Source organism: Camelus bactrianus, chromosome 2 (assembly GCF_048773025.1).
Source record: "Camelus bactrianus isolate YW-2024 breed Bactrian camel chromosome 2, ASM4877302v1, whole genome shotgun sequence".
In the NCBI taxonomy this organism is placed as follows: domain Eukaryota; kingdom Metazoa; phylum Chordata; class Mammalia; order Artiodactyla; family Camelidae; genus Camelus; species Camelus bactrianus.
The window spans coordinates 56923688-56936875 of NC_133540.1; the positions used below are offsets into that span (position 1 = coordinate 56923688).

General features: G+C 39.3%; 2 protein-coding genes across 17 annotated transcripts in view; both read right to left on the reverse strand.

Moving 5' to 3' along the window:
• The window catches only part of LOC105067992 (uncharacterized), a 28992-nt gene extending 23588 nt beyond the window's left edge, over positions 1-5404 (reverse strand). The window contains exons 1-2 of the mRNA XM_074342218.1: positions 5392-5404; positions 1032-1167 (exon numbers count right to left, since the gene is read on the reverse strand). The gene's annotated coding sequence lies outside the window, so the exon portion shown is untranslated. The remainder of the gene's footprint in view (positions 1-1031; positions 1168-5391) is intronic.
• A 318-nt stretch (positions 5405-5722) lies between these two features.
• Positions 5723-13188, reverse strand: part of ALPK1 (alpha kinase 1) — a 119238-nt gene continuing 111772 nt past the window's right edge. For all 16 annotated transcript variants that reach the window (XM_074342170.1, XM_074342144.1, XM_074342133.1 and 13 more), the window contains 4 exons: positions 12752-12905; positions 9088-9250; positions 7567-7753; positions 5723-6380 (listed from right to left, as the gene is read on the reverse strand). In XM_074342170.1, coding sequence (XP_074198271.1) covers positions 6181-6380; positions 7567-7753; positions 9088-9250; positions 12752-12905 — 704 coding nt within the window. In that variant the 3' untranslated portion in view covers positions 5723-6180. The remainder of the gene's footprint in view (positions 6381-7566; positions 7754-9087; positions 9251-12751; positions 12906-13188) is intronic.

The window sequence follows — 13188 nt, forward strand, 5'->3', positions numbered from 1 at the left end:
CCAACCTTTCCAGAATTAAGTATTATCTTTTAACATATGTGCAATTTGATGAGTGAAAATATTTCCTTTTTTGTGTGAATTCACTATTCACATCCTTTGTTTATTTTTTCCCTCCTTGTTTGTTAGTGTTTCATGGTAGGATTTCAAGCAAGTTAAGGATATTATAAAATTTGTGTTTAAGAAAGATCGCTAGTGGGGGGAGGAGATAGCTCAAATGGTAAAAAGTGCATGCTTAGCACGCATGAGGTCCTGGGTTCAATACCTAGTACTTCTTCTAAAAAATAAATAAGCCTAATTACCTTCCCCACATTAAAAAAAAATTAAAAAAACAAACAAAAAAGAAAGATCACTAGTGTCTTGAAGGAAGATGTAGGGCAACACTGGAGTCAGATATCATGCAGACCTCAGATAAGGTTCTGGTCATAGGGACAGAGAAAGAAAGAAATTCAAGAAGAGCTAGACTGAAGGACTCAACAGAGAATTTCCTCACATTATTACCTACGTACCTACTCGTGCCCATGCGCACTGCACTCAAGACTCTGCCATCTCACCTGTTACCATGGATGAATTCTCCGTGCTTTCCCTCCATCTACTTTCCCTCCATCTGTATCCTGGATTCCATCCCTCTCACCTACTCAAAGGCACTGCATCAACAATTCTCCACACTGTTTCCCCTATATCATCATTTCTTCAATCTCTTCTGTTACTCTCTCATCAATATGCTGTCATTTCTCCCACTTATAAAAAAATTCTGTATCTCTCTTGATGTCAATTCTTCCAACTACCCACCATGTAGTTTTTATTTTTCCTATTACAGCAAAATGCACAGAGTATTCTAAACACTCTGCCTCCCATTCTTTTCCTCACTCCTCTTTTAAACCCTTTTGTGTAAATACATGCAAAGGTAACCCTCAATGGATCACACCCTTGTGTAATTCCCTCCCCTTGAAAGTGGATTTAAGTTTTAAGTGGCTTTTATTCATTAGAATAGACTCTGAGTTAGGTTATGTTACATAAAACTCCCTCTTAACCTGCTGGAATGGAGAGGATGGTCTCCTGCGGGTCTTCAAGAGGCTCAGCTAAGGAGAGGGGCAGAGAGGGGCCGTAAGATGGTTCCCACAGCAAGAAGCAGCAGGTGGCCTCCAGGAGCAGAGAGTGGACCTCAGCCTGCAAAAAAAAAAAAAAGAGGAACTCAACCCTAGAAGTGTTAAGGAGATGAATTTTACAACAACCTAGTGAGCTTGGCAGTGCAGCCTTCCCTTGCCAAGCCTCCAGAGGAGAATGCGGTCTGGCCAACACCTTGATTCCAGGCCAGGGAGACACTGAGCAGAGGACCAACTAAGCTGCACTCAGACTTCTGACCCAGGGAAAGTGTGACAGGATAATGCATGTCTCTCTGAGCTGCTAGGCCTGTAGCAACTAGTTAGGTAGCAACAGAAAACGAATACACGTTTCCATTCAAGCCCTCACCCCAGTACTCAGCTACATTTGCAGGGAACTCACACTGCTAACCTCAGCAGTGCAATTCACGGCCCTCATCCTACCTGTCAGCATTTGACGCAAGGGATCATGCCCTCCTTGATTTGCTTTCCTCACTTGACTGAGAGGGTTTCCTCTCCTTCACTCTCCTGTTCTCCTAGAATCCCCACCAGTGATGCTAGACCTTCTTCCTTCCTCCTAATCTCGTGTTCTCTTTTATATTTTCTATCCCTTTATCTTTCTGCTGCATTTTGGTTAATTTCTTCACATTTCCCTTCCATTTTAATAACCCTTTCTTGAACTATGCCTAATCAGCTGTTTAACCTTTCTATTAAATTATAAATATCAGTGACTATTTTTCATTATTGAGAAAGTCTGCTTGGCTCTTTTTAAACCCAGCTGGACTTTTTTTTTTTTTTTGTATTTATACAAAGTTTTAAAGTATTTAAAGAACTAATACTGGATATTTATTGTTACTTTTATATAAAATATTAATGTATAATTAATTTTATAATTATATAAAAGTAAATGTGTAACAACATTAAGGGGAATGACAACCAACAATTTCTGGGCAGTGATTGCCTCTTGGATGGAGGAGGAGGTAGGGGTCAGGGAAGGATCTATTGAAGGATTCAACAGTAGTATTACATTTAATTTCTTAAGCCAGATCTATGTGTGTTGGTGTAAATACATAACAATTTTAAAAGATTTTAAAAATGTGATTTTTCTGGAAATTCCTCTCAATAGTTCTATTTCTGCCTTTTATAATACAGAGATATGCATTGTTTCAAAACCTTTATTCCTTTCAAATTCCTGGCTTTGTTAGTCTCATCTCACTTAGCAAGTAGCCTAGCCTTTTGACTTCACAGAGAAAAGTGTGCTCTGACATACAGTCTCTAATAACTTCTTTTTCTATTACCTCCAATTTCCAGTTTCTTCACCCATTGTTACTTTTTAAGTAGAGATATCCATATTTCTTTGTAATGTGTCACCAAAAACCATATGTAACAAAGTATGTAAACATCCTGACCTTTTTTTTTTCTTTCTGATTTCATCTTCTACAAGAAGGGTTGACAAACATTTTTTGTAAGGGGCCATATAGGAAATATTCTTGACTTTGTGGGACATACAGTCTCGGACACAACGGTTCAGCTGTGCCATTGTAATACAAAATCAGCCAAAGACAGTACCTAACTGAATGAGCGTGGCTGTGCTGCAGTGAAACTTTATTTACAAAAACAGACGGCAGCAGGATTTGACCCACAGGCCATAGTTTGCTGGGCCCTATTCTACAACATCCCAAAGGTCACTCTGTCTGTTAACGGCTCTTTGTGCTGCCAGCAATCTCTTTTCACTGTCCTCAGTCCCTCACCCAATACATAATTCTATTTCTTCTTGGTTTTTCTGCAGGATTTTACATTGTGGAACACTCCTTATATTCATTTCTGATTTGTTTGATATAAATCTTGGTTTTCATCTAGGATTTTTCTTGGCATTTTTTCCTTTATATGACCTTACATTTAAAAATTTTTTTATGGAGATTTAAAAGTATATACAAAAGAGGAAAGACTAAGTATAACGGATCCCTATGTACCCACCTCCAAACTTCAACACTATCAAGAAAGAGCCAAGCTTCTTTCACTTCTTCCTCCACTTTTTTTGATTTTAGTATTTTTTAAAGACATCACTTTGTTAGTTTTATCTAACACTCAGTACACATTAAAAATCCCTAATTGTCCCCCAAATGTTATTTTATTATTGATTTATAGCCCCACTTTTACTGATGATTGAGGTGTAGGTAGCATTGTCTTGATTCCTCTAACATAAAGTTCGCCATCAACTATTCTCCTAATAGTTTCAGCAGCTATCAGTGATTTTTACCTAGGGCCATTAATTCATCCAAGGATACAATATGATAATTTCCTAATTCTATCATTCCTTCTATGTTTACTAACTAGAATTCTTCTATAATAGTCTATAGGGTAAAAACAAAACAGAACAAAAACCTCTTCATGTTCCCCTTTTATTCATATACACTACTACCACACTCACATTTCTGACTCCAGATGTGTCATTTTTTCCCACACCAACCAATTCTCTGACACCAGCTGGATGTCCGATAATTCAACTCAGTTCTGACACTACCTGCAGTTAGTATCGGATCCCACAGATTAGGGGCCCAGTCTCACAAGCCTGCCTTTACTGCAGATGCCAATTCCAAGTCCCAAGTTGTTACCTGTACTTCAGACTGAATGGCTACAAATTAGCATTCCCATGACCCACTTCTAGGGCTACATACTATTCTAGATTGGCTCACAGAACTGAGGGAAACACTTATGTATCTCAGTTTATTATAAGAGGATTTGATGAAGGCTAATAGATGAACATTCAGATAGAAGAGATGCACAGGGCAAGGGACAGGGCAGTGGAGGGGAAGAAGTGCTGACACAGAGCTTCCATGCCCTCTTTTGGAGGATGACCCTCCCGTACCTCCATGTGTTCAGCAACCTAGACGTTCTCCGAGCTTTGTACTTATGGGATTTTTATGGAGGCTTCATCATGTAGGCATTCTCAATCATTAACTCAATCTCCAGCCCCTCTTCCCTTCCCAGAGGATGGGGAGTGGGGGTAAAATTTCCAAGCTTCTAATCATGGCTTGGTTTTTCTGGTGATCAGTCCTCATTCTGAAGCTCTCCAGGAGCTCACCAAGAGTCATCTCATTAGAACAAGACACACTCCTATCACCAGAAAATTCCAAGGGATTTAGGAGCTCTCTGCCAGGAACCAGGGGCAGATATATATATATATACACCCCCCCCCCAAATGTTGGACGGGGTTTGGGTAGTGAGCAAATTTGCTTGTTCTCTTTCTCAAATGGAAAATTTTAACTGCTTCACTATTAATTATAATTTTGCTGCTTAAAAAAGTTAAAATATCCTTTATCAGATTCAGAGAGTTTTCTTTTATGCCTAGTTTGCAAAGAGTTTTTTTAACCATAAGTTGATTTTCAGTGTTATTAAATGATTTTTCTACATCTTTGAGATTATAATACAATTTTCCTCCTTTATTTTGTTAATAGGATGAATTTTTAAAATTTCTTTAATAAACTTTAGTTTGGGTTCCTCAAGAAGCAAATGCCAAGAAAAGAACAGACACATACATCTATGGGGAGAAATGCCTGTCAAGGGTAAAATGGGAGGGAACAGCAGTATGCAGGGAGACCATGATGGAAGTCAGACACTGTGAACACAGAGGCAAACAGAGGAGGACTGGGCAGGAAGAGTCTCAGCACAGACTATCGCAGAGTTCCAAGAAGTTTCTGGTCAGCCCAGTGGGAAGATTTTGTGCACAGTCACCTGTTAGAAGTATTTTTAAAAAATTTTTTTGTGAGGGAGAGGTAATTAGGTTTATTTATTTTATTATTTCTTAGTGGAGGTACCAGGGATTGAACCTAGGACCTCGTGCATGCCAAGCAGGCACTCTACCACTGAGCTATACCCTGCCCCCTCTATTAGAGGTATTTTGAGCCTGCATCCTTGCCTTACTGAGTCATTAGCTGAGCACCCCGGGGGAGCATGACTTTGCTGTGAACACAGTGGTGGACCCAGAGGGGTGCAAGCTGGGGGTGTCAGTTAACTATACTCCCAATAGCAGGAGATCTGAATGGTTCTCCTGTGCTCCGTTTGCAGCTGTGAACAGACATGAGCAGTGACCTCAAACTGAGAAAGTTATAACTATCTAGAATTCAGAGCCTTCATGTATGTAGGTCTGAGTCACACCACTAGGTAAGGCACTGACACTTGCTGAGGTGATAGTTAAGGGTAAGGGAAATTTAGAATGAATAGTGGAGGAGAGAGAGTGTGTGTATCAGTTGTAGCCCCAAAGACTAACTGCAGTATAGGAATAGCTCACCAATCTCCTTTTTGTAAACTTCTTTCAGCGAGATCGTGGAGGAGCTGCTCCCAAACCCATGTGAAGCAGCAGATCTGTGTTGTGCAAGGGCGGACTGTGGTGGCCATCAAAATACACCATTCTTCCCTCATACTTCTCACAACTGTAAATGCACTAGAAGAAAATATGGGAGGATTAATAATAAAGACACCCAGAGTAGGGAAGGTCTACATACAACATACAACCTAGAAGTCATAAAAGACTGATGAATTCAACCAAATAAAACAAATTCTGCATGGGAAAAAGTTTCATACAAAGGCAAAGGTCAAAAGACAAAAAAAAAACCCTGGAATTCATATCACAAAGGCCTGAATTCTTTAATATATACAAACAACTCCTAAATCAGTAAGAAAACCACCAGTAGTTATCAGTCTTGACAGATAGTGACAAAAAGCTCCAAAATCTCGATGGCTTAAGCCAGAAAAGTTTATTTCTCATACGCGCTCTGTGTCCGTCAGTTGGGTCTCTTTCCCATGCTTTCCTCATTGTAGGACTTATGCTGATGAGCAGCTGTCTCCTGGCGTATTCTTGGTAATTGCGGCACAGGGAAAGAGACTCTGCAGGGTGCACTGGCAATTCAATATGGGCCTGAAAGAGATCCTCATCAATTCCTCTCACAAGCCATAGGCCAGCCCCATGGACCGACCTAAACCCAAAGGGACCAGGCTGTGCCATAATCTGTGTGCCTGGAAGGAGAGGAGAGCCGGCACTGGTCAGCAGCACTAAGTGGTCATTACCACTCCAGAGAGTCTACGAATTATTTGGTTTCTCAGTTGAAGGCCTTGTCAAAGAAAGACGATGGCATATTTCATTACATTCCACATGCTGGTTATTAAAGAAGTAAAAAATTCCTCTCTTTCCAAAGTTGGTAGTGACATCTTTCTGATCAACAGAGTGAATCTGGGGGTCTGTGAGGTAGATGAGCCCTTTTCCATTACCTGTCACCCAACCTGAAAGAGAAATACATATGTCTGAGAAGTAGATCCTCTATGAATGTCAACAAAGTGTTTCAGAAGAAAATACAATATATACATTTAAATAGACACTTGAAAAACTTCGTCATCCTGTGGTTTATGATTGATAAATTTCTATTAAGGGATTTGGTGTTGCATATTCCAACGACTGGTTTAAGAAGAAGAACTGAATATCGGGTAATTAAATTTGTCAAATATGACGTACCCAGACCACCAATTTTCAGGTATTAGAGAGCAGTAACATTCACTTAGTGAAATTATTAAATCACAATATTGAATATTTCTTTCCTAATTCAGAAGTTTCTTTAATGCCTTACTCATTAATTCATATATTCCTCTGTTCATTTAACAAATATTTATTGGGCGTATATACTGTACAAAACACTGTTTTGGTCACTGGAGATACAGCAGTGAACAAGTTAGTAAAAAAAACTCTGTCCTCATTGATGTAACGTTCTCATGAAGAGGGACAGACAGACAACACAGGTAAGCAGAATATGTAATATGACGGAGAGTGATGGTAAATGCTATGGAAGGGAGATACAAAAGATCTTGGAGGATGGTCACAGAGTCATTACTAGAAACAATTATAATAAAACTCATTTATTATTTAAATAAAGTATAGGATAATGGCTAATAATTCTGACAAATAAAATAACAAACTAAAACAAGATTAAAATGTTAATGTAGATTTTAAAGGAAGTCAGATTCCAGCACACACAGCTTTCTGTTCCATAATGATCCCAATTATGAAACCCAATCATCACACCCGTAATAAAGGGAAAGGGCTGGAGGAAAGAAAGTGTGGAAACATTCTGACACATTTAAACATGCAATCACTCAAAAGAAACCTGCATCACTCAAAACCACTTCAGTGAAATTTTAAAAAGCTGTTATGGATTTGCTCTAGAATGAAGCCCAGCAGAATATGAGCCAGATCTTCTCCTGATTGCTGGATACCTTAGCCACCTGTAGAAGTTGTAAAATTGGGGGTGGGGGGGGTCATCTTTTGCTGTATACAGGAAAATCAATTAATTTAGTTCCAAGTAGTAGCCTACACACCAAACAATCTATTAAATAATGATCAGCACAGCTAGTTACAAAACCTCACATTTACATATAAATAATAGTAAAAAATAAAAAAATTCCCAGTTTCACATACCTTGCAAGTCAACCACAACATCTTTATGATTAGAAAACTCATAAGAAAAATGGCCATAAGCCAAGCCATATTCTGTGGCTTTGAATTCTGTTTTCACCACTTTCGTGTTATTTGATAATTTCACAAATTCTCCCAGTATGTAAGGTTCCACACTGATACATCCTTTTATTGTTTTGCCCTCTAAAATCTGAAAAATAGAAACAGGAAGCAGTATAACATAACGGTGAAGGCCACGGGCTTTGAGGTCAGTAGATCTCGCTTTGAACGCAGGCTTTGCCATTTAGGAGCTTTGTTACTCCTCCAGACTTTGGTTTCCTTATTTGTAAAGAGGGTGTAGTGATAGCTACCTTACAGGACTGTTAAAAAGATTAAACGAGACAATACATGTAAAGTCATTAACATGTATCTGGCATATAATAGAACTTAAAATTTCTATTATTCTTTTATTAAAATGTGCACATAAAAGTCAGGCCATGAAGTGACCTTCCCTAGGGGCTGGCTTATTAGGGCATGTAGCTGGATCACGGACCGAGGCTCTGGGTTGCCGTATCAGCTCAAGCATTTCTCTGCAATGTGATCTACTTTGTAGAGTTGTTTCAAAGGTCAGAATTAATGTTTGTTTGTTTGTTAAATGCCCAGCATAGTGCTTCACATAAAGAAAGTGCAAAACAGATGACAGCTACTATTAAATAAATAATAAAATATGGATCTAAAAATACCTCTGGCCAAAGTAGAAAAACAGAATAAGCTAAGAGCTAAGCTAAGCTAACAACTTAATCCAAAGAAGAGAAAAGTCAGTGGGGATGGTTGCCTTTGTATATTTAAATAGATAGATATATTAGTGAAGAGAGATTGATCTCAATGGTCCCAGAAGGCAGAGTTGTTAATTCATAGGTAGAAATTAGAAAAAGACAGATTTGGCTCAAATTTAAGAACTTCCTAACCATTAGAATTATTTGAAAGTAAGAAGAGAGGGGGTGAGTATAGCTCAGTGGTAGAGCACATGTTTAGCATGCATAAAGTCCCAGGTTCAATCGCCAGTACCTCCATTAAAAAAAAAAGACAATAATCATTTTTTTCTCTCTGAAGGTGTTTAAGCTATGGCTTAGTTATCACTTGATTGCAAGGGGGATCAACAGGTATAAAATGGGATTTATGCATCATGTTGAGGGAATAACTTGTATTAGATATGAACTTTAGGCTCTTTTCTCCCTCTTTGAAAGTACAAAGACAAAACAAGGGAAAAGGATATTAAAAATGCTAACCTGATCATATGGGACCAGATACCAGTGTGACTTGGAGATTCCAGTTGATGCATACAGGGTACAGAGGGTCGCATTTCTTACTTATCTTACAAGTAGGTGAAGCAGATGAAATAGATGAAGGAGGCTGATAACTGAGTTTATTGAATTTTATCAGAATGGTGGTGGAGGTAGGTGAATGGTAGGTTGACAATAGAAATCTAACCTATTATACATTTATAGGCTTGTTGAACCAAACCCTTGATTTCTTCAATCTTACCAGTAATATTGTAGACGGTATGTAAAATATCTGTGTTGGAATCTTTTGTTCATAAAGTCTCTTGTTAAATTCTGTCACATAGTGCTGTGCAGTCATCTGCCTCTCCACATCGATGAAGTGGTGCCAGAGCCCTTTCGGCTCCTTATATTCTTTACCAACATATCTACAAATGGGGAAAAACCGCACAAAGAAATGCAAAGTGATCCTATTACAGAGTAAGAGAGAGGAGATCAAAAGAGATGTGCAAAAATGCTTGAAAGATGTTATTCTTTCCCCGTTTTAGTCAATATTAATTATCTTATCTCATGACTCAAATAATTTTGTAAGAGCCACCTGAACGATGGAACACAATTCATACTAGCCGACTGATGGTGACGTTTGTGCAGCATCTTGACTTGGCCAGAGGGTGCCCAAATATTTGGTCAAACATTATTCTGGGTGTTTTTGTGAGGGTGATCTTGGATGAGCGTAACATCTAAATCAACAGACTGAGTAAAGCAGACTGCCTTCCCTAATATGAGGGGGCCTCATCCAACCAGTTAAAGGACCAAATGGAACAAAAGGCTGACCTCCAAAGTAAGAGAGAACTCCTCTGTCTTTGATCTGGGACACAGATCTTTTCCTGCTTTTGGACCTGAACTGAAGCATGACCTCTCCCTGGGTCTTGAACCTGCTCTTTGGGCTGGAACTCCATCGTCAGCTCTCCTGAACCTCCAGCTTGCCAGCGGCAGCTGCTGCGACTTGTCAGCCTCCGTAATCATCCAAGTCAGTCCCTAATAATAAATCTCTGTCTTCATGTATACATGTCCTATTGGTTCTGTTTTTCTGGAGAATGCTGACTAATACAATGACCCAGGATGATATGGTTATAAAGAGAAAGTGTCCACTTAATGCAGTTCACCAGACTTGTTTGGTAAGTCAAGGGAGCGAGCATGCATACTGGAAAGTGTACGGACGCTGGAAATGACCTTTTGCTCTCTGAAGCAATGCCTTATTCGGGTCAATTCATCAACCTGAAACCTTCCTCTATCCTTTCCTTTTATGATGACTTCATCTCTACAAACACTTGTTTCCCCTCATCACCTATTATGTGCACAAAACTGTGCTAGTCCCGGGGTGCTTTATTTAAAGAAAGTGTGAGGAATGATTTGTACATTTCAACGGCTTATGCACAGCCGGGAACAGAAGACGTAAGACAGTAAATGACTAAGTGTTGAAAGGAGTGAACAGCAAGTGTTACACTTTACTGTAGTTAATATTTGCTATCAGCTGGTGTAAATTTGTAAGTAATTCACATGTGTCCAGAGTGACTTTCAACAATCAAAGGGAATTTTCAGAGTCACAGACCTCAACCAGAGCCAACTCTCTCCAGAAATTTCTGAGCCCAAAGTGATAATGGAAACCAAGTTGGCTGCAGTTTTGGCCATTCAGACTCCTAAGGATCAGAAAGGAAATCTGGCCACAGAGGCTGCACAGGAGGAGGCTGCATGGCATTGGAAGGCAGCCTGCCCAGGAGTGGCTGTCATGACAGGGGCATCTGCCAGGGCTTCAGGCATTTCTGGTATGGGGACACCTCTGGGCATGCAGAGGCTCTGAACCAGCTCAGAACTGTGAGCAACCCCTGTGGCTCTGGAACTGGAGCATTTCCTGAACATTCTGCCAGAGGACCTCCAACCTGATGTACCGGATCATCAGTCTGGGAACAGAAGCCCATTCCTTCTGGCATCTTACACCATTTTTCTGGCATCATTTTTCTTTAGTAAAGATTTGTTAGCAGTAAACTCTCTTTTTTCTTTGATTGCTCTTAAGATTGTTTCTTTGTCCTTGGTGTGCTGAGGTTTGACGACTGTGTAGCTGGCAGTGGATTTATGACTGCCTGCCTGCCTTCCTTTCTTCTAGTTTCTTCCCTCCTTCCCTTTCCATCCTACTTGGGATTCATTGCAATTCTTGTATTTGAATGTTAATGTATTTTGGCAATTCTGGGAAATTATCAGAAATTATCTATTAAAACAGTCATTTTTTTTTCTATTTGCTCTGTTATCATTTCCTGATCAGACATACGATAGACCCTTTCACTCCATCTTCCAAGTCACTTCTCTCTTTTATCTCCCATCTCAGATCCTCCTATGATATATCCTGGTGTATCAGTTGCTTAGGATTGTTGTAACAAAGTGCCACAAACTGGGTGGCTTCACAATTCTAGAGTCTGTAAGTCCAAGATCAGGGAGTCAGCAGAGCCCTGCCCTCTCTGAAGGCACTCAGAAGAATCTTTTCCAGGCCTCTCTCCTGGCTTCAGGTAGTTCCTGCTTTGTGGCAGCATAACTACAATTTTCACATGCATTCTCCCTGTGTGTGTCTATCTCCAAATTTCCTCTTTTTATAAGGATACCAGTCATAGTGGACTACCCTATCTTAGTATGATCTCATCTTAACTAATTATAGCTGTAATAATTCTATTTCCAAATAAGATCACAGTCTGAGGTACTTGGGGTTATAACTTCAACATCTGAATTTGGTGGTGGTGGGGACACAATTTACCCATAAGAATTGGCTCCATCACTTTGCTGTGTGAATTGGGGCAAGTTTCTTAACATCTCTGTGTCTCAGTTCCCTCATCTGTAAAATGGGGATAATAATAGCATCTACCTCATAGGGTTTTGTGAGGATTAATTAAATTAGTATATAAATGGCTTAAAGCAGGGCTTCTTGGCATATAGTAAGAAATTTACATGTTTACCATTATTGTTATAGTTATCAACCACCTTTCCAAGAAATGTACTTCTACTATTTAAGAGTCACCCGATTTCTCTCTTTTTTTCTTGTCCTACTTATTTCTTAGATTATTTGGATTTAGGTAAACAACAGGATCTACTTTAAAAGTCTTGGCTTATAGGTGCTTGGCTTAAACTACACATACGGTATAAAATTAGGTCTTAAGCCCAGTGAGGACCACCTGTGATCACTAATTTTCAGGTGAGTTTTTGCTTAAAGTTGTCATCAAGAACTAAGGCCAAACAAAAATTTTCCAGGTTATTTGCCTCAGCTGGGTGACATATTTTAAGCTAATCTTTTTCTTGAGGATGGAGCCATTCCTGAGTCTCTGCTTTATATGGTGGACACTATGCTCGTTCCCTTCCAGGTGTGACTTTGGTCACTAGCTGCTCCTGCACTCCGCCCCTGCCCAGAACGTCTACGCCGGGTGTCTTAAGGGTTCAGTGTTCATTTATATCCCTGGATATGCTTCCTCCCTGGCCTCAGAGGATTTTTCTGCCTTTTTGTAGGCTCACCCATTTAATTAGAAGTGTGGCTTTCATGGTTTAACTCGCCTTTTTTGCCACCATTTTTAGTGAGGAGTGTTTAAGACTCTCTGCCCTATCATATGGCCAGGAACTCTGTTTTTCTGATTTGTGCAATGAGGTTAATGTTCCCTAATGGGTTTGAAATCATGTATATAAAACATCCAGCCCAATGGCTGACATAATGTGGGTCCTCCATATGTGGTACCTGTTATTAATGAGGACGAGGAAAAAGGAGTCAAATTATGAAAACATACACTTTAAGCCATTTTCCCCAGTCCTTTTGAAGTCTCATAAACAGTAACTTAACAGAAGGGGGAGATTAGTCCATTTTACATTAATGATAGAGATTTTTTTTTAAGCAATACCTTCCCAGAGTTTCTTCTTGATGAAGATGATGAACCCAAAATGCATTTCTTTGTCTGCCTTTCTTCTTCACATTCAGATAGTCCCCCAAATAGACAACAGTTTCCTGGGCTGTCCACAGTTCAGATTTCTTGGAATATTTTAACAAAAGAGCATCTGGGAAAAAAAAGATAAGATGAAGTACTGATCTTATTTTTCAAAAGGATGTTACAATTCATAGATAAATTGAAGGAACACAGATACCAATCCAGCTCATCTGAAATCTTCAACTTCTTTATATATTTTCTCAAATTTTATCCTTCTCTATGACTATTACTAAAAATTACTGAAGTACAATACAAAGGTAAAGCTTTAGAAATTACAATGAAGAATAGCCTTTGGTTCACAAAATCTCGTTTGTGATGGCAAGGTGTTAAGGCCAGAACTTCTGTATGAAAGT